Source organism: Tursiops truncatus, chromosome 5 (genome assembly GCF_011762595.2).
Source record: "Tursiops truncatus isolate mTurTru1 chromosome 5, mTurTru1.mat.Y, whole genome shotgun sequence".
Taxonomy (NCBI): domain Eukaryota; kingdom Metazoa; phylum Chordata; class Mammalia; order Artiodactyla; family Delphinidae; genus Tursiops; species Tursiops truncatus.
In genome coordinates, this window is record NC_047038.1 from 104,640,422 (window position 1) to 104,666,889 (window position 26,468).

At 42.3% G+C, this 26,468-nt stretch overlaps 1 protein-coding gene across 1 annotated transcript; it reads left to right on the plus strand.

The window, feature by feature from the left end:
- The first annotated feature begins 697 nt into the window (after positions 1-697).
- LOC141278659 (protocadherin-23-like) lies at positions 698-3,216 on the plus strand. The gene has a single exon (XM_073804672.1). The coding sequence runs from the start codon at positions 1,102-1,104 to the stop codon at positions 3,214-3,216; it is 2,115 nt and encodes a 704-aa protein (XP_073660773.1). The 5' UTR covers positions 698-1,101.
- Positions 3,217-26,468: the final 23,252 nt, after the last annotated feature.

The following is a 26,468-nucleotide window of genomic DNA, read 5'->3' on the forward strand; positions in this document are numbered from 1 at the left end:
CTCGGGGTTTCTCGAGGGTTTTTCCAATTTCCGCCTCCCCCTGCCTTTGCAGTCATCCTGGCCCCAGCTGTGCATCGGTCTTTGACTCCATCTGTCCTTCCGCTGGGGACGAGTCTCTCTCACCACATGGAGAACACAAGTTTGGCTCCCCAGTGTGATGATAACCCCCACCCTCTCTGCTCAGCCGGAGCCCAGCGTCAGGCCGGCTGCAGGGCCCGTCGAGGAGATGGAGGGGGGGAGAGCGTGGAAAGGCTGCCGCCTCACCTTCCCCCACCCCTCACCACTTTGCACGCGCAGCCCCGGCGGACGCCTCGCCTGCGCGACCTTCACCCGCCCCACAGTCCAAATCTCCGGGTCCTTTCTCGTTTGCCTCCCTCTGCTCCGTCCCCAGCCCAGCCACGAACGGGCCCCACTGCAGCGGCGCCTCGCAGGTGGGAGTTTGCCCGGGTGTGCGCCGCGTCACGACGCGGGAGGAGAGCGGAGGGGGCTGGGGCGGAGGGGAGCCTCGCGGTCCCCGGCGCCCCGAGACGCGGCGGGTGCGGCCGCCCCCGGAGCCGCTGACTACACCGCAGCCCAAGCCGCGGCTCCCTCCTCCCTTCCTTCCTCCCTCCCTCCCTCCCGCACCGGCCCCGCGCGCCCTTGCTCCCGGCCTCCCGCCCTTACTCCACCCCCTTCCCCGGCCCGACCCCCAGCCTCTCCTTCTGTGTGCGCTTTAAATAATTTCATTCTATTTGGCAAAAGAATAATGCACCTGACTTTACCAGGGCGAAACAACCAGCCGAGAAAAACAAGGAACAGATGTAAAAAGAATAAAAGGGGAGAGGAAAAGAGATGAGACTCGTTTAAAGAAATCCAGGGGCTGAAGAGGTGGCTGCAGCAGCAGAGGCAGCTAGAGCTTCCCTCCCTGTCTGCGCGAGCTGCGGGCGGAGGACGTTTTCACCAGTTGCAGATGTAACCTCGGGAACTCCTGTGTCTGTTGGTTTTGTTTGCCAAACAAAGTCTTTTCTTCTTTGGTTCAGACACTGAAGAGGCTCCTGGATTTTTCTGCCATCGCGCCACAACCTGGCAGTTACCCGGGAGTCTTCCCAAGGAGCTGGAGAAATGAGCCCTTCTGGGCGGAGGATGGGCGAAGGGCGTCAGCAGCTCGGGGCTCCGGCCGGGAAGCGCCTCCTGCTCCCCGGGAGCAGAGGGTCACCCAGCGGGCTGCCGGGCGGCGGCGGCGGCGCCAGGGCGCAGCGCTTCCTGCTCGGGCTCTTCGTGCACGCATGGCTGTGGGCGGCCTCGGGCTCGTCTGCCCAGGTGTTCAACCTCAGCCTTTCCGTGGACGAGGGCCTTCCTCCAGACACTTTAGTCGGCGACATCCGCGCGGGGCTGCCGGCCACGCAGCAGCAGCAGGAGGGGGGTGGCTTCTTTCTGTCTGAGGATTCGGATGACTCCCCGTTGCTGGACGACTTCCACGTGCATCCGGACACAGGCATCATCCGCACGGCTCGGCGCCTGGACCGAGAGCGGCGGGATCACTACAGCTTCGTGGCCGCCACGCTGCTGGGCGCGGTGGTGCAGGTGGAGATCCGCGTCAACGACGTGAACGACCACTCGCCCCGCTTTCCCCGCGACTCCCTGCAACTCGACGTCTCCGAGCTCAGCCCGCCAGGTACAGCCTTCCGCCTGCCAGGCGCCCAAGACCCAGACGCTGGGCTGTTCAGCATACAGGGCTACACCCTGGTGCAACCGTCCGATCTTTCTGAGGACCCCGCAGGACCATTCTTCCAGTTGCGCTACGGGGCTCCGGTGTCACCAAAGTCGCCGCCGTCCTCGTCGCCCCTTGAGCCCCTAGACCTGGTGCTGCTGCGGCGCTTGGACCGAGAGGCGGTGGCAGCACACGAGCTGCAGATCGAGGCGTGGGACGGCGGTCGCCCGCGGCGCACGGGCAGCCTGCAGGTGGACCTGCGCGTGCTGGATGAGAACGACAACCCACCCGTATTTGAGCAGAGCGAGTACCGCGCCACCGTGCGCGAGGACGCACTGCCAGGCGCCGAGGTCTGTCGTGTGCGCGCTACCGACCGTGACCTGGGGCCCAATGGCCACGTGCGCTACAGAATCCGCTCTCGGCAGGCGCCCGGGACGGGTGGCAGTGGCGGGACACTGGGCGACGCGGCCTATTTCGCGGTGGAGGAGATGAGCGGGGTGGTGCGGGTGCAGAGGCCGCTGGACTGCGAGGCTCAAGCCTGGCACCAGCTGGTGGTGGAGGCCCGCGACGGAGGTGCCGAGCCCGAGGTTGCCACCGTGCGCGTGTCCATCGCGGTGCTGGACGTGAATGACAACTGGCCCGCCATTCATCTACTCTTCCTTACCGAAGGAGGCGCCGCGCGCGTCTCTGAGGGCGCTCGAGTAGGCGACTATGTGGCTCGGGTCTCCGTGTCCGACGCGGACGGTGACCCAGAGAAGGCAGAGGAGGCCGTCGGGGAACTCGGTATGGGCCTCGGGGGCGGGAGCATCTCGCTGGCCTTGGAGGGCGGTGAGGGAGCCTTTGCGCTGCGGTCCGGAGGCTCCTCAGGGGTATTCTTTCTTTGCGTCGAGGGGCCCCTAGACAGGGAGAGCAGAGACCTGTATGATTTGCGACTGGTGGCCACGGATGCGGGAACCCCGCCGCTGAGCACGGAGGAGACGCTGCTGCTCCGGATCTCTGACCTCAATGACCAGCCGCCTCTCTTCAGCCAGGAGCATTACCGGGCCTCAGTGTCCGAGGCCGCGGCCCCCGGCACCGCGGTAGTGTGCGTCAGCGCCTCCGATGAGGATGAGCCGGGCACAGACCACGCCCGGCTGCGCTACGCGCTGGTCCCTCTCCCAGCGCGCTGCAACCCGGAGGCTCTGAGGGCCACCGCTGAGTGTGGACCATCCTTCAGCATCGATCCTGAAATTGGTGTGATTAGCACCACCCGGAGTCTGGACCGAGAAGTCCAGGAGGCCGTAGAGCTGAGAGTGGTGGCCCAAGACCTCGGAGAGCCCCCGCTCTCTGCCACCTGCCTTGTGAGCATCACTGTGGGTGACGTGAATGACAACGAGCCCATCTTCCTGAAGCAGGTGTACAACGCCACCCTTCTGGAGCATGCCCCAGTCGGACACTGCTTTCTGCAGGTGAGTGCATCAGGCCTATCGGGAGGCCTGGGAAGGGATGGAGAGGTTGTGAGTAAGTACAAGGAAGGAGAATTGTGATGTGGGTAGTTATACCCAAGCTGAGAAGGCAGGGGACATGGGCTCTGGTTCCTCCTCTGCAGGGAGATGAATGGGTGCCCTCTGGTCACCTAACTTTTCTGAATGGTCTCTAAGGTCTTTTCTACCTCACACGATATTTGGATCCTGATTTTGCTTATGGAATGCTGATTTCCTTCAGTCTGTATATGAGCACCCAGATAGGTTTGGGAGGAACAACCCTTTCTCGGTTTTACTTTTTAACAGTGTGCAAATGGCAATGTCGCATATATTTGAGGATCATTATGTGGCCACCTGGGGAAGTGAGGTGGCCCTCACACATTGGTTTTTCAAGTAAACAAGTGTATGCCTTTAAACACTGAGACTGTTTTGAGTAACTATTTCCAGAGACTTCTTACACATTGTCCTACCTTCTCTGGAAGTTTACGAGAGGTAGTGGAGGACATAAGTCATTTTTACCAGCTGCGGGCTGACCTCCTCCAGTGATGCCTTCTGGATTCAGGAGTAGCGGGGCTCAATCATCCTTTATAAAATGGATGATATCCTTTATAGACAGATCTCAGAATGTTGTGATGTGCACCCTTCTAGCAGTACTCCTTATGGCTTCCAATTTCCTAGTATTTATCTGATGTGAGATAACAAACTAGATTTCCAAGACTGGTTTATTTACTCCAAGATAATTTGAATAAATAAATAGAGCCTGAGAGGCTAACTAGTGAGTGAAGCTCTAAAACTCCATTTAGCTCTCAAGCTGGGTTGTTTTAAGACCTCTATGGCTTATTTCTTTGTTCTCTGGTGTGGAGGTGGTGCGGGCAGGGTGAGGCTTTAGCCTTGATAAGTCATGTCTCAATATCCTTTAGATAAGTAAGATGCCACTGTATTTTAAAAATGAGTTACCTGACTTCTTCTCTCTTTTTTAATCCTTTTGCTCTGTGGGTAATAATAATCTCCATTCCTTTCTCTGTCATGACTGACGACTCATTGAGTTGCTAGGTTATTAAAAGAAGGCTTGAAAATCAATTAATGCTTGCTGCTGAAACAGATCCACAAATGCCGATGAATAACATAATGGAAGTTTATTTACATCTCAAGCAGAGTCTGATACGATGCAGGTTGATTGGTCCTTCTCCATCCAAGGTAGGGCCAGGGCTGGGAGTGACTTAGATCAGGTCCACCAATGTCCCATTGGTCAGAGCTTAGCCATGTGGCCTCAGGTGTACTGCAAAGGTGGCTGAGAAATGGAGAGGAGCACATGCTGCCAGTGGGCACCAATTTTGTGTCTCCCATGGATGTTGAAAACTGAAGTCATAATAGATGAGAGGTTGGATTAGATAATTTCCAAAATTTCTTCCATCTGGAAGACCTTAAGGATCTTGGTGTGAAACAGTACAACTGGACTCTATTTAAAGGAAAATAAGCAGCGTAAATTAATTATGATTCCTTTGATTAGAACCTGTCTTTTTAGAGTTGTCTCTAAAATTGTGAGATGATTCTGCCATGAGGTGTGAGTTTATCCCATTATTATGACTTGGTATGTGGCAGATCCATTATGGTGAGCTGAACTTGCCTCAAGTGCAAGACTGCATCTTCAATCGCAAAAAACCTTTCAGGTTGCCAAGTATTGTTATAGGTAGTATTAAAGGGTGCTGATTAGAATTTCTGGAAATTCCAGCAATCTAGCCACTCAAGATTGCAGACACATTCTTATACACTGGGCTCTCCGACCTCACCATAGCAGCTTTGTGAGCTTTCTGTGCTGCATCAGCTCTCTCGCTGACTCTGTCCCCTAAGTCTCACCCAGAGTGTCTTCCATCTGCTCGCGATCTCTTTACTCTTAATCTTTCTTTATACCACTTTGTAAAAACAAACCTCCCCCACTCCCTTTGGATCTCATAGCCTCTTCTTTCTTCCAGGGTTTTGTTTAATTACATTATATCAGTTCTTACAGTTGAACGTTTCTGTTGCCCTTTACCCATTTTCTCCCTTTAGACCTCATCTCTGCTCAATTCTCCTTTGTCAGAACCATAAAAATCCCAAATGAGAAATGACAGGGAAAAAAAAAAGTTCTTTCCTGGATTCCCTGTAAAGGAATACCATGTCACCTAATAAAACAAAGCCTGAGACTTCTAGGTGTCTTGGTGGTTACTCCACAACACTAATCCCTGGGCTTATTCCACTCTTATTATGCTCCTACTGTGACCCCAGGGCAGCCACCCTCCCATCCCCCAGTGCTGGCTGAACGCTTCCATGTTCTCAGACCCAAATTGGAACTTTCCAAAGACCTTAAATGTGGGGCCGAACAAAGGGATTTAATACAGAGGACAAGAACTGGTAGCAGCCTGAGATGGTTGACCTCTAGCCCCAAAGGGTTTTAACAACCTTGTGGGCGCTTGTCTGGATTTCTTAGTTCCTTGCTCCCCACTGCCCCCCAGGTGGAGAGCCCCTTCTTGACAGCCTGCCCCTCGGGAACTCCCTTCAGCACCTCTTGATGTTTTCGTGGTCAAGGCAGTTGCTCTTGTGTTTGCCTCTGAGTTCTAGTGTCTGGCCTGAAAGGCTCTCTTTTTCTTCAGATTACTATCAAAGAGACTAACCTCAGTCTCTCTTGGCAGTGAGACTGCCACTCTCTGCCCCACGCTAAATCCAACCATGTGAACTACACTGACAGCCTTTATCTTGTTGTTGTTGTTGTTTTTATAAATTTATTTTTATTTGTTTATTTTTGGCTGCGTTGGGTCTTCATTGTGGTGCGTGGGCTTCTCCTTGCAGTGGCTTCTCTTGTGGAGCATGGGCTCTAGGTGCGTGGGCTTCAGTAGTTGTGGCACGCAGTCTTCAGTAGTTGTGGCACACGGGTTCAGTAGTTGTGGCACATGGGCTTAGTTGCTCCGTGGCATGTGGGATCTTCCCGGATCGGGGCTCGAATCCGCGTCCCCTGCATTGGCAGGGGAATTCTTATCCACTGTGCCACTTTATCTTGCGACCAGATCTTCAAACAATGTAACTGCAGCCTTCATACCTGAATTACACATGTTCCATAACAAGATTATTCTCTTGTACTCCCCCAAATATCAGTACTGTGTTCATTCACTAATTCATTTGCTTAATTAGACAACAACGTTCATTGAATAAACAACATTCCATGAACAGTATTTATGGGGTACGTATTACATTCCAGGAACTCGTGCTGGTGCTGGGGAGGCAGCAGTGAGGCCAGGTCCCTGTGCCAGACAAGTGTAGAGTCCCAAGTCCTCCGTCCCATCTCCTTCCCTCCTCCATGTGAAGGCATATGCCCCACCCCCACTTGCTGATCACCCCTTCCCGCCCTGTTCTGATCTCCCCCACCACTATGCTAAATTCTGCCTCTCCAAAGGCAGCTGTGTTCTTTTATTTCAGATCCGCTGGGCTTTCTTAGTTTAACCTGACTCATTCTCTAAAGCATTTTGGGCTGCTGCCCACTTCCTCTTTCTTGAATGCATCATCTTCACTGCCTTCTGTCTCACTGCATCCTCTCTGTCTCTGTCTTGCCAATTTCTCCTTGTGTCCCCTACTCAGTGTGATAGAGGCGTTTCCAAAGGTTTTTTCTTCCTCTCACTTCGATCTTTTCTATACTTTCTACTTAAGTATTTCCAGAACTGCAACTTTTTTTTTTTTTTAACATCTCCAGGGTCGACCTCCTTTACTAACTGCAGATTAACATTTCTCTACCTGGTACGTATCTCTGCCTGGAAGTATTTTTGACATCTCAAATTCTGACATTTTTTAAATCGAAGTCATTTATCTTCTACTCTTTTTCTTTTTCCCCCCAACCTTCATTAATCAGCTCCTTTTTGAAACTTTCTATATTTTGTTAATGGATCCTTTCTATAGATGTATTTATGCATTTGGTGTGTGTCTGTCTGTGATTTTGCTATTTGTTGGAGTGGTTGTGTGTTTCATTGCTGAGAGTGACAAGGGTGCAAAACAAGGTCATGGCTCATATAAATTAATTGTGTAAAAAGCAGGCCTTGGGATCCCACACACGGGCTGTGAGAGAGAGTACCTGCTGTGCTCGTGTGTTTGCTCTCCTGGTCTGACTTTGAGGAGCCTGACTAGGAGGGGTGCCTGGGCATTAAACATAATATCGACCATCTGGGAAGATGTGGGAGATGGGAAGGCCTGATGCCAACTGTGCTCCGTGGCCTGAGAAGGACTAACCTATATCTTGTTTCTGATTCATTACATCTTTTGCGGTTACTTCCTTTTATGAATCCCCATCCTTTAGGAAAGTCTTTCTAAATGTGTGAACTTTGTCTCAACTGTACTGTGGAGGTAAAAATGGAAAACCCAAAACACCTCTTGGGGTGGTATGATTTAAGGGAAGGGTTATTAAGTAGCTTTCGTCAAAGTGTCCAGGGCTGGCAGTCCCTCTCCTGAAGTCTGGGTGGTGATGATGGCAAGGGATGCCGAGGTAGGCTGTCCTAGTGCCAACCTTGAATTAAGGAAGATGTTTCCTAACACCTTCATGTCATCTTTGATTCCTCCCCAAATTGGACCACACTAGTTACCAAGGCCTTCATTTGTCCCTTCATTTATACCCATTGTTGCCACCCTCGTTCTGTCCACATTGTTCCTTGTCTTCTGTTGCCTGTTCTTGACACCAGAGAGATTTGGGGCATATCTCAAATGCCACCTCCTCCCACTAAATGTTCCCTTGTTCTGTCTAGCTCTTTTCTTAATGTTCTTTATGGTGTTACAGCTGTTTACTTGTATTAGTAAGACGATGGATTGTGATTGCCTTGTGCTGTTACAATTTAATGGTATTTGAGTCCCTGTAATTCCTGGTGTTCTCAATCTCATATACTGGAAGATCAACACTTTTGTTAAATTGTATTGAAGAGCATAATGAAAAAAAATTTACTAGCCAGTGGTAGAGCTAGTAAAGGATTTTACTTTCTATTTTATTTTTTTTACATTTCATTTGTATGTATATTAAATTTATTGTAAAGTTTCTTTCCTCCATATATTTTATCATTGATCTTTTGGAATTTTATGGTCTGAATTGCATTGTTTATCCCTTATGTTATTACAGACATACTCTTACTGCTTACCTTACATACAAGCTTATGTACTTACCTAGTGTGTGCCAGCTTTGATGGTCATAGAATTGCATTACCATATATGATTGTCTCATTCTGGCTCTTTTGAATGGACCTGACCTGTCTGTACACACACACTGAAAGCATGTGAGATTTCCACAGTGGTCATTTGCATCTGTCTCCAGGATGAGTCTAGCTTACCTGCCAACTGTCATCTTCCCTGATTATCTGACTCCTGCTGGCCTTCCATTGTAGTTCCCAGCATGTGTTGGTATGTGCTTCTGGCTTTGCTTTGATGACCTGTTTTAGGTACTTGAGATTGGCTGTAGAATTCTCTCAGACTTCCTTTTGGTAGCCTTCCTCTCCCTGTCCCCGACCCAGCTGCTACCCAAGGCCAATCAGCTGGCTTTACTTCCTTTCCCCTTTTCCTGCTTGAGAAAGATGATCAGATAATTTGTTTGGCTATGTAATAGGAGGGGTATAGCCTGGAATCTGTGGGATACATTTCTAGCTACAGTCAATGTATAACTTCCAAGTACTTTGTCTAGTTCTTGGTTCTAGAACTAAAGATGATTGACATTACATGGTAGAGAGTTCTTAGCTTTGAAGACTAAAATTAAGCTAAAATATAGCCAGACTATGGGATCAGTGTGCCTGGGTTTGAATCTCAGCTCCACTACTTGTCATCTTGGGCACTGTGCCTCAGTTTCCTCATCTGGAAAATATGGATAACAATGGTATCAGCTTGATATAAAGTTTTTTTGTGTGTGATGAATTAGTACATGTAGGCTCAAAGCAATGCTTGACTCATAGTAAGTCCTGAATGCATGCTATATATTATTAAATGCTAGTAAATAAGACTTCTAGAAATGATGAAGACTATTTTGCCTGACATAGTGAATGCTGAGGACTAAGTAAAAATGACATTTCAAATAAAATTCTTGGGACTTCCCTGGTGGTCCAGTGGTAAAGAATCCGCTTTACAGTGCAGGGGACGCATGTTTGATGCCTGGTCAGGGAACTAAGATCCCACATGCCACGGGGCAACTAAGCCCACACGCCACAGCTACTGAGGTTGTGTGCCTCAACTAGAGCCTGTGTGCTGCAAACTACAGAGCCCACGTGCTCTGGAACCCATGCGCCACAACTACAGAGCCCATGCGCTCAGGAACCTGTGCGCCACAACTAGAGAGAAGCCCGCACGCTGCAACGAAAGATCCCTCATGCCACAACTAAGACCTGATGTAGCCAAAAATAAATAATAAATAAATCTTAAAAAAAATTCTCTTGCACAAAAAGCAGAAAAAATTTAAATTGTGTATTCAGTTTTTAGTTAGATGTATGTGTCTGGCAATGAAGGGAGAAACCTATTTTGCTTACGTTGGAAGCTTGTAACATCTCCTTATGGTTTTATGGAATCCCATGTGTCTTCAAGCAAGGTTCAAATGACCTCTCAATAGCTATCCTCCACCCCTACCCCACCCCCTACGCTGCCACAGACAAAAACACTGTGAAAGTCATAGAGGGGAGGCAGTGTGATGTAAGTTGTGGCAAAGGCCTTGGTGTGATGGGTCATGAGTCCTCATGGGCTCCCTTTCATCTGTGCAGGGCATGATTCTGGTCTACAGAGTAACTTAGTATGTTTTTTTTTATTGAGTTATAATTAACATACAATATGATATAGTTTGAGGTGTTCAACATAGTGATTCAATACTCTTATACATTATGAAATGATCACCACAGTAAGTCCAGTTACCATCCATCACCATACAAAGTTGTTGCAGTTATCAACTATATTTCCTGCACATTACATCCCCAAGACTTATTTATTTTATAAGTGGAAGCTTGTACCTCTTACTCCCTTCACGTCTTTCACCAGTCCCCATACCCCACTCCCCTCTGGCAACCACCAGTTTGTTCTCTGTACCTATGTCAGTTTCTGTTTTGTTTGCTTTGTTTTTTAGATTACACATACAAGTGAAATCACATGGTATTTGTCTTTCTTTTTCTTACTTATTTCACTTACCATAATACCCTCTGCATCTGTCCATGTTGCCATAAATTTCATTCTTTTGTATGGCAGAGTAATATTCCATTGTATATACGTGTGTATATATATCCCATCTTTTTTACCCATTCATCTGTTGATGGACACCTAGTTTGTTTCCATATCTTGGCTATTGTAAATAGTGCTGCAATGAACATAGAAGTACATGTATCTTTTCGAATTAGTGTTTTCATTTTCTTTGGGTAAATACCCAGAAGTGGAATTGCTGGGTCATATGGTAGCTCTATTTTTAGTTTTCTGAGGGGCCTCCATACTGTTTTCTGTAGTAGCTATACCAGTTTACAGTCCCATCAACAGTGCACGAGGGTTCCCTTTTCTCCACATCTTGTCTTTTTGAAATAGCCATTCTGACAGGTATGAGGTGATCGCACTGTGATTTTAATTTGTATTTTCCTGATTATTAGTGATGTTGAGCACATTTTTGTGTGCCTGTTGGCCACCTGTATGTCTTCTTTGGAAAAATATCTATTCAGGTCCTCTGCCCATATTTGACTGGGTTATTTTTTAGCTATTGAGCTGTATGAGTTCTTTACATATTTTGGATATCAACCCCTTATCAGATACATTGTTTGCAGATATCCTATTCAATAGATCACCTTTTAGTTTTGTCCGTGGTTTCTTTCACTGTGCAAAAGCTTTTTAGTTTGATGTAGTCCCATTTGTTTATTTTTGCTTTTGTTGCCCTTTCTGGATGAGACATATGCCAAAAAATATCTCTAAGACTGATGTCAAAGAAGTTACTACCTATGTTTTCTTCTAGGATTTTTATGGTTTCAAGTCTTACATTTAAGTCTTTAAAACCATTTTGAGTTAATTTTTGTATACGGTATAAGAAAGTGGTCCAGTTCCATTATTTTACATGTGGCTGTCCAGTTTTCCCAACACTGTTCAATTATTGAAGAAACTATCTTTTCCCCATTGTATTCTTACCCCCTTGACCATATGAGCATGGGTTTATTTCTGGGCTCTCTATTCTGTTCCATTGTTCTCTGTGTTTGTTTTGGTATCAGTGCCATAGTGTTTTGATTACTGTAGCTTTGTAGTATAGTTTCAAGTCTGGGAGTGTGATACCTCCAGCTTTGTTCTTCTTTCTCAAGATTGCTTTGGTATTTGGGGCCTTTTGTGGTTCCATACAAATTTTAGGATTATTTGTTCTTGTTCTGTGAAAAATGCCATTGATATTTTGATAGGAATTGCATTGAATTTGCAGATTATTTTGGGTAGTATGGATATTTTAATGATACTGATCTTTCCAATCCATGAGCATGGTGTATCTTTCCATATGTTTGTGTCATCTTCAGTTTCTTTCATCAGTGTCTTATAGTTTCCAGAATGCAGGTTTTTCACCTCCTTGGTTAAATTTATTCTTAGGTATTTTATTCTTTTTGATGCAATTGTTAATGGGGTTGTTTTCTTAATTTCTCTTTCTGATAGTTCTCTTTCTCTTTCTCTTTCATTATTAGTGGGCAGAAATGCAACAGATTTCTATTCTATATCCTGCATCTTTACTGAATTCATTTTTAGTTCTAATAGTTTTTTGGTGGAGCCTTTTGGGTTTTCTATTTATTGTATCATGTCATCTGCAAATAGTGACAGTTTTACTTCTTCCTTTCCAATTTGGATGCCTTTTATTTCTCTTTCTTACCACATTGCTGTGGCTAAGATTTCCAGTACTGTGTGGAATGAAGTGGCAAGAGTGGGCATCCTTGTCTCAGTTCTGGTCTTAGAGGAGAAGCTTTCAGATGTTTACCATTGAGTGTGGTGTTAGCTGTGGGCTCGTTGTACATGGTCTACATTTTTACTGCCTACACCACCACATTGGATGATTTTGATGTCATATCTTATATCTTTTAAATTTTGTGTATCCCTTAACTACTTATTGTAGTTATAGTTGATTTGTACTATTTTTGTCTTTTAACCTTCATACTAGCACTTAAGTACCTCATCCACTGCAATTACTATAATTGCCTTTACCAGTGAGATTTTTTTTTATATATGTATGTTTTGTCATTTCTAGTTGTGGCCTTAAAGAAGACTCTAGCATTTCTTGTAAGGCAGTTTAGTGGTGATGAACTCCTTTAATTTTTGCCTTTTGGGAGACTTTGTAATCCCTCTTTCAATTCTGAATGAAAACCTTGACAGATAGCATATTCTAAATTGTAAGTTTTTTTCTCTTTTAGCACTTTAAATATATCCTGCCACTCCCTTCTGGCCTGTAAAGTTTCTGCTGAAAAATCAGCTGATAGTCTTACAAGGTTTCCCTTGTATGTGATTAGTTGTTTTTCTCTTGCTGTCTTTAAGATTCTCACTTTTACTTTAACTTTTGCCACTTTAATTATGTCTTGGTGTGGATCTCTTTAGGTTCATCTTCTTTGGGACTCTGTGCTTCCTGTACCTGGATGTCTGTTTCCTTCCCCAAGTTAGGGAAGTTTTCAGTCATTGTTTCTTCAAATAAGTTTTCTGTCACTTTCTCTCTTTCTTCTCCTTCTGAGATATCTATAATGTGAATGTTAGTATACTTAACGTTGTCCCTGAGGTCCCTTAAATTATCATCATTAAAAAAAATTCTTTCTTCCTTTTGCTGTTTTGATTGGGTGATTTCCACTATTCTTTATTCCAGATTGCTTATCCATTCTTCTGTGTCATCTAATCTGCTGTTAATTGTGGTCTTCTTCTCTGATTGGTTTTTCTTATATTTCCTTAATCTTTGTTGAAATTCTCATTGAATTCCTCCATTTTCCTCCCAAATTCAGTGAGCATCCTTATGATCATTTCTTTGAACTCTTTATCAGGTAAATTATTTATCACTGTTTCATTAGGGTTTTTTTTTTCCCCTAAGGTTTTATTTTGTTCTTTTGTTTGGAACACATTCTTCTGTATCCTCATTTTGCTTGACTTTTGGTGTTTGTTTCTACAAAGTAGAGAAAACAGCTCTCCCTCCCAGTCTTGAAGGAGTGGTCTTCTGTGGGAATGCCCCTGTGTGGACTGCTTGCAGGTCGGGGCAGTCCTTGGAATGCACAACACCAGGGCCACCTTAGCAGGACAGCTGGAGCAGGAGCAGGCGTGGGTCTGGGGAAGTCCTTGGTGGACTAAAACAATGCTCTACCAGCACCCCTGATCTTGCAGAGGGCTCCAGCAGTTCTCCACCTGTTTGGCAGGAGTTCTAAAGTTAGTAGATGGATTTCTTTGCTGTATAGTATATGTGCCCTTTAAACAGCTGTTTTTTCACTATGTCCCAGGGTGGGTGAATCAGTGCTTGGACCCCTCAGTAATATCCCTTCCTATCTTAGGTTGCTGCCTCATGGGTGGAGTTCCCATGAATACTGTGTCTCTATCTCTCCTACCCATTTCTATGTGGTCCTTCTATGTAGAGAAGCTGTTCAGTCAGCCCTCAGGTCTTCTTCAGGAGGAGTTGCTCTGTATGTAGGCATAGATTTGATGTGTCTGTGGGAAGAGATTAGCTCAGGGTCATCCTAGCCACCTTGGTCCTCTTCCTATCTTAGTGTCTTTTGTTCTGTGTATCAGTTATTACTCTATGGAGTCTTTTATTAAGACAGCCTGAAAAAAGACAGCACTGGAGTTTGAGTACAAAACCTTGGTTTCAGTTCTGACTTCACCATTTACTATCCCTGTTAACTTTCCTGGCCCTAGTTCCTCACTCATAAAATGTTGTATATTAGTTAGAGTTCTCCAAAAAAATAGAACCAGTAGGAAATATAAAATGAAGAATTGATTCATGGGATTATAGAGGCCAAGAAATCCCATGATCTGCTGGCTGCAAGCTGGAGACTCAAGAAAGCTGGTGGTATAATTCGGTCCAAGTCTGAAGGCTTGAGAGCCAGAACTGATGGTGTGAGTCCCAGTCAGAGGACAGGAGAAGACTGATGTCCCAGCTCAGCAGTCAGACAGAAAGAGCAAATTCATCCTTTCTCCTCTTTTTTGTTCTGTTGAGGCCTTCAGTGGATTGGATGATATGCACACACATTGGGGAGGACATTCTACTTTTCTCAGTCCAGCAATTCAAATGTTAATCTCAGCCAGAAACACCCCCACAGACATACCTAGAAATAACATTTAATCAGATATCTGGACATCATGAGGCCCAGTCATGTTGACCATCACACACTGTAATTCATTTTGAGAGCATGTTATCATAAGGATTTGAGGTAATCTACACTATGTGGTAGAAAGTAGTTGGTGTAGTAAGAATTAAGGGAACTTGGAGGTGGGAGGGTTTATGTGGTGGATCAGGATGGAGGTTTCACTAGATATGGACCTTCCAGGGAGTCCTGTGTTGTGATATGTAGGTTTTTATTTACAACTTGTCATGGATACATTCCAGGATAGCTGCAAAAAAAATTTTTTTTTTTGCATAAAAATGTGTAATGCATTCCTAGGCGTGATCACCTCTAAAAGAGAATCATTTAGGATGGCCTTCTGAAAGTTGTGATCAGTAAGATTTCCTTCCTCTGAGAATTCAAATCTGACGATATATTAATTTTATTTACAACTAAACACCAGACTTCTATTAATGAGCCCTTTGTCTTCTAAATTATAAAGTAAAAGTGAGCAACCTTAGAAATAATTTATATTTTCATAGTCCATTAGGGAAACTATGCTAAGTCAATTTTACAAATGCCAGGTTATTGCTTAAAGTTTTACTGAATTAAAATCTTCATTTAAAAAGAATGTGTTGTTTGTGGTGCAGACAGATCAAATGAATATGGCAACGAATAAAAATTTTAATTAAAACTCTAGGATACATAATCCATGTGGCGATAGTATGAACTAGAATAATCATGGTGTGTCTGGTCCTGTAGTGAAGTAGTGGGTGGAGTTTTGAAGGCACAGGAGACAGCCCATGAAGGACTCGCAGTGTTTGCCTAGAGTTTGGCCTTTGCTATGGAGGCAACAGAGAGAGGTGGGGAGTTTTTATATAGAGATCAACCTGTGTAAAGTAAGGTTTTAGGAAGATTTGTCTTGAATCAGTGGGAGGAAGAAAGCAGCGAAACTAGGTAGGAGACTCCTGAGACTCTTGTAATAATACATATTCAGTTACGAGGGCCTGAACTAGGGAAATAGCAGTGAAGTGTAGTAGAAAGGCTGACCTTAGACGCATTATAAAGGAAATGCTACAACTTGAATAAGGGATGAGGGGAGAAGTAAAAGATGATCCCACATTTTCAGTCTGGGTTAGTGGGAGGAACAGGAAAAGCTGGTGGTTAAGAGTTTTGGGGAAAAGATGCTTGCTTAGTTGAGTGTTTGATATGTTGGGCATGAATTAATGGCCAGTAGTCTGGGAAAAGATATCTTGAAAGCTTTTTAGATATTCAGAGCTACAGTAGAGGAAAGAGCAGAAGGTTGAAGATGGAAACTTGGAAGTTATTCATTTGGAGGTGATAATTAAAGCTGTGGAAGTGAAAGTGAGGATAATGAGAGAAGAGTCAATGGCTAAGGATGCTGGTGGGACAAGGGTCATGCCACTCGTATGGTGTTGGAGGTTAGGTATCTGTGATCATAGTGCTGTTTGCTTATTTTCTGGAACCCCATGGACTGGCGGAGACTCTAGAGAGATGGTTGGCATCCTGCCCCATTTTCTAAGCTCCTTTGAACCGCTTCTGAAATACTCAGCATCCCTCTCCACACTCCCAGGCAGTAAGGCACACATTATCTGGCTCTGCTCTTCTCTCTTCCCACTTCTCCTTATTTCCTACAGACCTAGTCAGTCCGCCATATGCTTTGAGGGTATTGACAGCCTTTTAGCCAGTTTTGTCTCCACTGTAGCTCTTGCTATTCAGGCACACTGGTTTTACATTTTCCCAATTGGCATGGTTTTATGTCTTTTGTTTTTGTTTTTTTTTGTTTTTGTTTTTTTGCAGTACGCGGGCCTCTCACTGTTGTGGCCTCTCCCGTTGCGGAGCACAGGCTCCGGACGCGCAGGCTCAGCGGCCATGGCTCACGGGCCCAGCCGCTCCACGGCATGTGGGATCTTCCCAGACTGGGGCACGAACCCGTGTCCCTTGCATGGGCAGGCGGACTCTCAACCACTGCGCCACCAGGGAAGCCCTGGTTTTATGTCTTTTCAAAATATTTTTTATTTTTTATTGGCGTATAATTGCTTTACAATGTTGTGTTAGTTTCTGCGATACAATGAAGTGAATCAGCTATATGTATACATATATCCCCTCTCTCTTGGACCTCCCTCCACCCCAATCCCACCCACCTAGGTCATCACAGAGCACAGAGCTGAGCTCCCTATGCTGTACAGCAGGTTCCCACTAGCTATCTATTTTACACACGGTAGTATATTTATGTCAAACCTAATCTCCAAATTCATCCCACCCTCCCCTTCTTCCCCTGTGTCCACACGTCCATTCTCTATGTCTGCGTTTCTATTCCTTCCCTGCAGATAGGTTCATCTGTACCATGTTTTTAGATTCCACATATATGCGTTAATATATGATACTTGTTTTTCTCTTTCTGACCTACTTCACTCTGTATGACAGACTCTAGGTCCATCTGCATCTCTACAAATGACCCAATTTCATTTCTTTTTAAGGCTGAGTAACGTTGCATTGTATATATGTACCACATCTTCTTTATCCATTCATCTGTTGATGGATATTTAAGTTGTTTCCATGACCTGGCTATTGTAAATAGTGCTGCAATGAACATTGTAGTACATGACTCTTTTTGAATTATGGTTTTCTCAGAGTATATGCCCAGTAGTGGGATTGCTGGGTCATATGGTAGCTCTATTTTAAGTTTTCTAAGGAACCTCTGTTCTCCACAGTGGCTGTATCAATTCACATTCCCACCAACAGTGCAAGAGGGTTCCCTTTTCTCCACATCCTCTCCAGCATTTATTGTTTGTAGATTTTTTGATGATGGCCCTTCTGACCAGTGTGAGGTGATACCTTATTGTAGGTTTGATTTGGATTTCTCTAATAATTAGTGATGTTGACCATCTTTTCATGGGCCTTTTGGCCATCTATATGTCTTCTTTGGTGAAATGCCTGTTTAGGTCTTCTGCCCATTTTTGGATTGGGTTGTTTGTTTTTTTGATATTGAGCTGCATGAGCTGTTTGTATATTTTGGAGATTAATCCTTTGTCAGTTGCTTTGTTTGCAAATATTTTCTCCCATTCTGTGGCTTGTCTTTTCCATCTTGTTTATGGTTTCCTTTGCTGTGCAAAAGCTTTTAAGTTTAATCAGGTCCCATTTGCTTATTTTTATTTTCATTACTCTAGGAGGTGGGTCATAAAAGATCTTGCTGTGATTTATGTTAGAGTGTTTTTCCTATGTTTTCCTCTAAGAGTTTCATAGTGTCTGGTCTTTAATTTAGGTCTTTAATCCATTTTGAGTTTATTTTTGTGTATGGTGTTAGGGAGTGTTCTAATTTCATTCTTTAACATGTAGTTGTCCAGTTTTCCCAACACCATTTATTGAAGAGGCTGTCTTTTCTCGACTGTATATTCTTGCCTCCTTTGTCATAGACTAGGTGACCATATGCAAGTGGGTTTATCTCTGGGCTTTCTGTCCTGTCCTATTGAGCTATATTTCTACTTTTGTGCCAGTACCATACTATGTTGATTACTGTAGCTTTGTAATATAGTCTGAAGTTGGGGAGCCCAATTCCCTTAGCTCCGTTTTTCCTTCTCAAGATTGCTTTGGCAATTTGGGGTCATTTGTGTTTCCATACAAACCATAAAATTTTTTTGTTCTAATTCTGTGAAAAATACCATTGGTATTTGATAGAGATTGCACTGAACCTGTAGATTGCTTTGGGTGGTATAGTCATGTTCACAATATTGATTCTTCCAATCCAGGAACATGGTTTATCTCTCCATCCGTTTGTGTCATCTTTGATTTCTTTCATCAGTGTTTTCTGAGTACAGGCCTTTTGCCTCCTTAGGTAGGTTTATTCCTAGGTATTTTATTCTTTTTATCGTGATGATAAATGGGATTGTTTCCTTAATTTCTCTTTCTGATCTTTCATTGTTATTGTATAGGAGTGCAAGAGATTTCTGTGCATTAATTTTGTATCTTGCAACCTTACCAAATTCATTGATTAGTTCTAGTAGTTTTCTGGTGGCATCTTTAGGATTTTCTATGTATAGTATCATGTCATCTGCAAAGAGTGACAGTTTTACTTCTTTTCCAATTTGTATTCCTTTTATTTCTTTTTCTTCTCTTATTGCTGTGGCTAGGACTTCCAATACTATGTTGAGTAATAGTGGTGAGAATGGACATCCTTGTCCTGTTCCTGATCTTAGAGGAAATGCTTTCAGTTTTTCACCATTGAGAATAATGTTTGCTGTGGGTTTGTCGTTTATGGCCTTTGAATTTTGGCAAAAGCTTTTTTTGCATCTATTGAGATGATCATATGGTTTTTATTCTTTAGTTTGTTAATATGGTGTATCACGTTGATTGATTTGCATATATTGAAGAATCCTTGCATCCTTGGGATAAATCCCACTTGATCATGGTATATGATCTTTTTAATGGGTTGTTGGTATCTGTTTGCTAGTATTTTGTTGAGGATTTTTGCGTCTGTGTTCATCAGGGATATTGGTTTGTAATTTTCTTTTTTTGTGATATCTTTGTCTGGTTTTGGTATCAGGGTGATGGTGGCCTCGCAGAATGAGTTTGGGAGTGTTCCTCCCTCTGCAATTTTTTGGAAGAGTTTGAGAAGGATGGGAGTAAACTCTTCTCTAAATGTTTGATAGAATTCACCTGTGAAGCCATCTGGTCCTGGCCTTTTGTTTGTTGGAAGATTTTTAATTAGTTTCAATTTCATTACTTGTGATTGTTCTGTTTATATTTTCTAATTCTTCCTGGTTCAGTCTTGGGAAGTTGTACCATTCCAAGAATTTGTCCATTTCTTTTATTATTACTTCTATTCCAGGAACCCTGTCCCACAGCTCTTATTTGGAACTGCTCCACCTTTTAAATCTCAGCTTATGTCCCATAAGCTAGTCTCTGATTAGAACTTCCTAGGCTTTTAGCTTTCTCAGTCTTTAATTTGATATGCATTTACTTTTTGAAACTAGATGTTTTTCTAGGCTCCTTTTCTTCCTTATAAACCAGTCCTCTCCTTGCTTTAGTTCCTTTGCTGTCCAGCTGGGACTCCTGGGTGCACAAAATTAACCCTTGCTCTTCCACACCTGTACACGTATTACTGATGGCGGAACAATCTAGCTTACATGCCCCTCCGCCCCCCAAGACTTGGACTGTAGGGCACAGCTGGAGGAATTCCAAATGGGGATTGGCTCTAAGTATATGGTATCAGCTGGGCCCTCAACACTGTCGGGCAATTTTGTGGTATTCACCTTAGCATCTCTCCCACCACTTTACTCTCTTTAAGCAACATGTTTTGATCCCTTTACTCTGCCTTCTACTCAGTAGAGTCCAGAGGCAAAATCTTGCCTCCCACCGTCAGACTTTTCTGTATCTGTGCCATCCAGTCCCCAAGGATTAAGTGATTCTCCTCTGTCCAAATCAAACTTATTCATTCAGGTTCTGTATTTTACCTCTCCCATCTTTTCTGACACAGCTTCTCAATTACCCCCTTTCTCTTCTGTCTTTTACCCCTGCCTCTATACTTTTCTCTTTAGCATGTAATATGCCTCTCCCATTGCTTGCAGTATTTACAAGTCAAGTCTGTGGGCATCTTGCCCCTGTTTGCTCAACTTCCTTCCTCAGTGCCCTGTAATGACTGAGGCTGCTACCTGTTCGCCCATGTCTACCCAGCCCTGGGCATCTGTTAAGAGCCCTTTCCCACCTGAAGAAAGGTTCTGGAAATCTGCTGTTGTCTTGTTCAGAGTCTGGTATCCCTCGATGATGGATTAAGGACCTCTTTAGCAAAAGTGGCTTCCTTCAGCATCTATTACTATCAAAAAGTTGTGAATAAAATGTAGCTGCTAAAGGATAAGAAAGGACATGAAGGATTTATTATTGCCCATTTCTTAATATTATATCCTGTAGCTGATGGAAGCCATTAACTACCATCTTTCATATGAAAAGAAAGTGTTGAATCAGTTAACGTAGGGTATTGTATTGAACAGACAAAAATGTCTTAATCTTGATTATTGTTTAATCTTGCAACTTTTACCTTTTGACTCTATGACCTTTGGGCATACTAGCCCTGCCCTATGTATGCAGTGGGACACTGTGTCTTTCTTTCTTAGCAATTACGTTTTGAATTTCCTTTTAAAAAGCCCGTGCTGTTAACTTCATTTCAGGGTTTACCATTTTCCCATAAAAATGCAGATCTCAGATTGCCCACTGATGAAGTGTATGGAAGCTCTTTAATAGAGAAGATGGAAGTGGTTTACCGGTGCTCATGATTTCCAGGTGTCCTTGATTTGCGCAGAGGATGAGTGATCTAGTGGATGAAAGCTTGTCCTATCGGGCCAGATGGAAGAGGGTTTACATTTCAGCTCTGTCATTTAGTAACTTGGGCTTGAGCAAGTTCCCAAATCTTTGTAAGCCTCAATTTTCTCATCTATAAAATGGGGATGATAATAGGATCGACCTCGTGGAGCTATTGTGGAGATTCAATGAGATGATACCAACCAGGGCAGAGAGCAATGCCCGCCGCATGTAAACTCCCAGGACAGTTTATTATTATGTGTATCTTCACTTGAGTTTTGATTAAACTGAGGAGCCAAGGGAGAGTGAAAGAAAGAAGTGTCGGTTTCTTGTTTTAAAAACCTCAGTGACTAGTCATGTTAAATGGATAGAAATATGATCCTGTACCTCAAATGGCGCTCTAGGAAAGCTCACTGTCTTAGGTACTTTGTAGACCTTCAGTCCCACATTTAGTCTGCTTCTCACCATGGACAGCCATGGGAGCCATCTCGGCCTTGAGGATACCTTGATCTTCTTGGTTGAAAGTAAAGATTAGAGTAGCCTGATCTCTGACATTCTTCCACAGTTCATTTCTGATCATACTTGCCAGGCCTGTGGCTCCCATGACCCTGGGCATGTTTCTGGCCTTCCAAGGTCAAGAGTGTTTCCTAAAAAGAGACACCAGCAGGCTTTGTCTTATTGTACTTGTCTCTTGAGATGTAAGTTATCCTAGTGAAAGAGGAAAACACTGACATCCTAGGATGTGGCTGACTTGTGTCTTCGTTTTCTTATTGATTATCCTGAGAACTTCTCATTCTCATGCAGTAGTGGAAGTTGGGCAAAGGGAAAAAAAAAGATGCTTTGAATTTTCCTTTAATTTAAGTCAAGAGGAATAATATAATTCACAGTACTCTTTTAACAAACATTTATTGTTAGGCATTGAGTGGTTTTGAATAATTTTATTTATTCAGAATAATTACAGAAAACAGATACGATGACAGAAAAAAAAAGACATCAATTAAAATTTATTTGGATATCTCCTTTAAGAAAGCTGAGCAAAACAAATCATTCCTTAGAAGTTCTTTTGCATATCAAAATAGGAAACTTAGAGTTTAAATTCAGTCATCCCTTGGTATTTGTGGAGTATTTGTTCTAGGACCACCCGCAGATACAAAAATCCTCAGATGCTCAAGTCCCTCAAATAAAATGGTGCAGTACAGTATTATTATAATTGGAATATTAAGGTAAAACTTTTTTTCAGTTGTATTTTTGTGTGTTGTGTGTACACTCTATATATTGAGATCTTTCATATAATCAGTAAGTTATTTGTTTATGCTCACTCATAGAAATTTAACCTATGTTTTCTATTCTAAAGGATGGTAATAATTTTTAATTATTGAATTTTTTGGATAATATTGTTGGTTTACTTCATACTAAATCTTCAGACAAGAAATACTGCCCACTTGATGCTTTTAAGGAATGTGTTGTGGCAAAAAGCAAGGAAGACTTGTAGTGCAGTGTGTGTTCACAAGGATAGCAAAGGGGAAAGAACAGAACAGAACCTGAGGCAATTTCTCATCTCATCTACGTTTGATTACTGACAGTTAATTCAGAAATTCTGTTCAGAACAAGAGATTGTCCTCTATCTCTTTTGTTCAGAGTATTCTGAATGTTCTTTTGTTCTTCATTTAAATTAACTGTGTAGAAATAGCCAGTGTTATGGATATATTTTCAAGAGATTAAATATTATTTCTAGGCTCACCATAAATGGACTTATATACTATTTGATTTTCAACAGTTGTGTAGTTAGACACTTCTCATGTTGTATACTTCTCTTGATTTCTACATTTGGAAACACAGAGGAAGTTATTGTTTACATAGAGATTGACTTGTCTAGTTTTTAAGAATGTCGATTACAAAAGAACCCAGTCATGAGGTAAAGAGCCATGTAAGCTTATGCACTGTTTACTTTCCTTTGAAGTATGGATTACTTTAAGTACTGAACTGTTAAAAATAATACAAAGGCTGTTCTGTTACATTATGCATAAACAAGAGCACAATATTTCAGTGCTGGCAGATACTTTATTTCCTGGACTCATCTTACAAGAACTTTTATGTGGTATTTTTCTTGTGTAGAATCTAATCGTTATGCTTATGTCTGTTCCACTGCCATTGTCTGTCAGTGTCCAGCACAAAGAAGAGAGGTGACAGGAAGGGCAGTTTATTAATTAAGTTTGATACTTACAAACTAATTAATGTACTCTAGGTAATTTGCTTACTTGAATTAAAAATTTAAGTTCTATGTATTTTATAACATATTTCTAATATCACAAAATGAATTTAATAAGTTCATCTTTTGAGTTTTGAATCTTAGTATATTTTAAAAGAAAGACAGTTTTTTTGGACCATGGTAATATTCAGTTTTGCCATGTACACTGAGAAGTACAATTGTGCTCTTATCTAAATTCATAACATTTTAAGGCTATTTTGCTACTATATCTCTAAATGCACTTTAACATATGAAGTACAGTTACCACTTTTGTCTGTCATTTGTGAAGATAACTTTTCCATTTTTTTAAAAGGATAAAGTTAAGCTTCTTCCATATTTAAAGAGAGATCTTTCTAGAAGCTTTTTCTTTATTTTTAAATATACTTTTTTCTACCTCATTCTTTATTTTCTCTTTTCCTGAGTTTTCAAATACACATATATTAGAACTTTTGATCTGAGGTCCTAAGGCTCTGTTTATTTTTCTTTTCAATAATTTTCTTCTTGTTCTTCAGACCAGATGGTTTCTATTGCTTTATTTTCAAGTTCACCGTTTTATTCCTCATCTCTGTTCTGCTGTTAAACACATCCAACAGTTTTTTTTAAATTTCGGGTATTGTATTTTTCATTGTAGAATTTCCATTTTGTTTTATTTTATAGTTTCTGTTTCTCTGCTGAAATCCCCTATCTTTTCATTCATTACAAGAGTGTCTTCCTTTTCCTCATATAGTTATAAAGTCTTTGTGAATTTCAACATCCAGATCATCCTGGAGTTGGTCTCTTTTTTTTTTTTTCTCTTGAAAATAGATCATATCTTCCTAGTTACTCATATGTTGAATAATTTTGCATTATATTCTGGACATTGTGTACATTATGGTGTGGAGACTCTGGATTCTGTTGTGCTCTTCTTAATAGTGTTGATATTTTTGTTTTAGCAGGCAATTAACTTGGTGGGACTCAAACTGAAGAATCTGATTTTGGGGGCACCAGTGCAAATCTCAGTTCATTTCAGTTCAGTTTTCTTAACTGGGTTTTTGCAATATGCCCATACATGTATAGCTCATGGGTCAATCAGAGATTTGGGCAGAGTTTACACAGAATTTGGGGCTTGCTCAGAGGCTTTCTCCTATCTGGGATTTTCCTTCTACTTTGTAATGACTGTGGTTGCCCTGACCTCTGTCCTAAGTTTCTTCAATCCAGGAAGACTGTGTGCTCCTAATGGGGCTTTAGCCTCCCTGAATGATGCCTTGACTGACACCTGTGTTTAGGTAATAGGCTAAAAAAATAGAATAAATTAAACTTAAAAAATGGAAAACCCCCTCCACGTCAGTCCATTCTTCAATTTTTTGACCCCTTGTGAAAATCTTACTGTTTTTATTCAGTCCCAAGAGGCTTCAGATTTTTTTTCCTGTTTTATTCAAAGTTTATAGTTGTTACATGAAGGAGGGTAGGTTTTTTGTGAGAGTGTACTCAGCTGTACCAGAAGCAAAACTCTTGCTTTTTCCTTAAACTCAAATTTATATCAATTTCAATGAGATTCAGATGATTAAGACTTAATAGTAAGAGCCCTTTGAATACAGAGCCTGTAGAATTTTACTTTATTTATAATATATTAGATTATTGTTGAATGGGGAAACTAATGTGTACAGCTACAAATGTTTACTGATTCAGAATTTCATAGATTAATTAATATTACTAGTAATGAAAGTTAACAGTTTAAAATTATTTAAGTATGTTTTAGTTTCACTCATGCTCAATAAATAATTTTATGTATTTATAATTCTAGAATCTTAATTGAACAAATGATAATCCTTCATGAAAAAGTAAAAATAGAAATCAACTCTATGGGCAAGACAGGAATAAAAACGTGGACATAGAGAATGGACTTGAGGACACAGGGAGGGGGAAGGGTAAGCCGGGACGAAGTGAGAGAGTGGAATGGACTTATAAATACTACCAAATGTAAAATAGATAGCCAGTGGGAAGCAGCCACATAGCACAGGGAGATCAGCTTGGTGCTTTGTGACCACCTAGAGGGATGGGATAGGGAGGGTGGGAGGGAGACGCAGGAGGGAGGAGATATGAGGATATGATTCATTTTGTTGTAAAATAGAAACTAACACACCATTCTAAAGCAATTATACTCATAAAGATGTTTAAAAAAAAAAGAAAAAGAGGAAAAAAAAAAAAGGCCGGTTAAAACCCCAGGAACTTGGATGCCCCGACCCCTGCCATTTCCTGACCTGTCTGAGAGATCCCAGGCATTCCCCATCGCTCTCGGCAGCACTGCCTGAAAACTGTGTTGAATATTTAACAGATATTAGAGATATATGCATAGTTTTTCCTGAATGATCTGGTCAGTTCCACAGCCTTTCATTATAAATAAAATCAAACAAAAATGTATCATTTATCCAACATGCATCTTCCTTCCAGATAAAACTAAACATGAAAAATGTATATGTATTAAATTCAAGTTTGGGGGAAACGTTGGAAATGAAAATGTGATAGCTTTTTTAATTAAAAATACTATAAAAGTAAAAAAAAAAAAGAAATCAACTTCATGAATTTGCTGACAATATTTCCCACCATATTTGGGTTTGGCTGAGACATGTAGGAAAAGTAATTCAATGTGACCTATCTGAGGAAAACCAGTCCTTAACAAGCCCTGTCCAAATGTGAGGAACAAGCTAGGATTGTTAAAAATCATTAAGACTGACTTTTAATAGACCAAAGAAACTTTTGTCTAAGTAGAAATTAATTTTGCTGAACCCAAATATCTCACAATTATCTTTTACTAAGTGCTTTGTTCTCTGATCACGTATCAGATAGAACCTACCATTTCCTTTGGTAGTTACTTTCTTTCAAAAGCACCTGTAACACAGACTTGATTATATTACTCATGCATTCATTGTAAGGTCAAATTCAAAGTCCTTGCCTAATCCATTCTTCCCGCCTTTCTATCCTTGTTCCGGGGAACTCTCCCCAACCCCTTCATACTTCACGAAGGATCTTTCTCTCCTCAGGCATTTGCTGTGTGTTAGGGACTGAATGTTTGTGTCCCCAAGATCCATATGTTGAAGTTGGAAGTGGTGGGGCCTTTGGGAGGTCTTGGTTTAGATGAGGTTGTAAGGGTGGGGCCCTGCGATGGGGTTAGTGTCTTTATAAGAAGAAGAGACCAGAACTTGCTCTCTCCACCATGTCAGGCCGTCTGCACACCAAGAGGTTTCTCAACAGAACCCGACCATGCTGGCATCCTCATCTTGGACTTACAGCATCCAGAACTGTGAGGGTAAATTTCTGTTTTTTAAGCCAGCCAGTCTGTGTACTTTATTATGGCAGCCAGAGCTGACTTTGCTAGAAAATAAATGTAGTTATTTTTTTCCTTGAAATGTGCTGTCTGTGTCATCTCTACCATTGGTTCCCCTTCCTCCAGCTTCTCTTACTTGATTTTTAAAAAGTATCATGTCCTTAGGGAGACCTCTTTAACCATCTAAGCT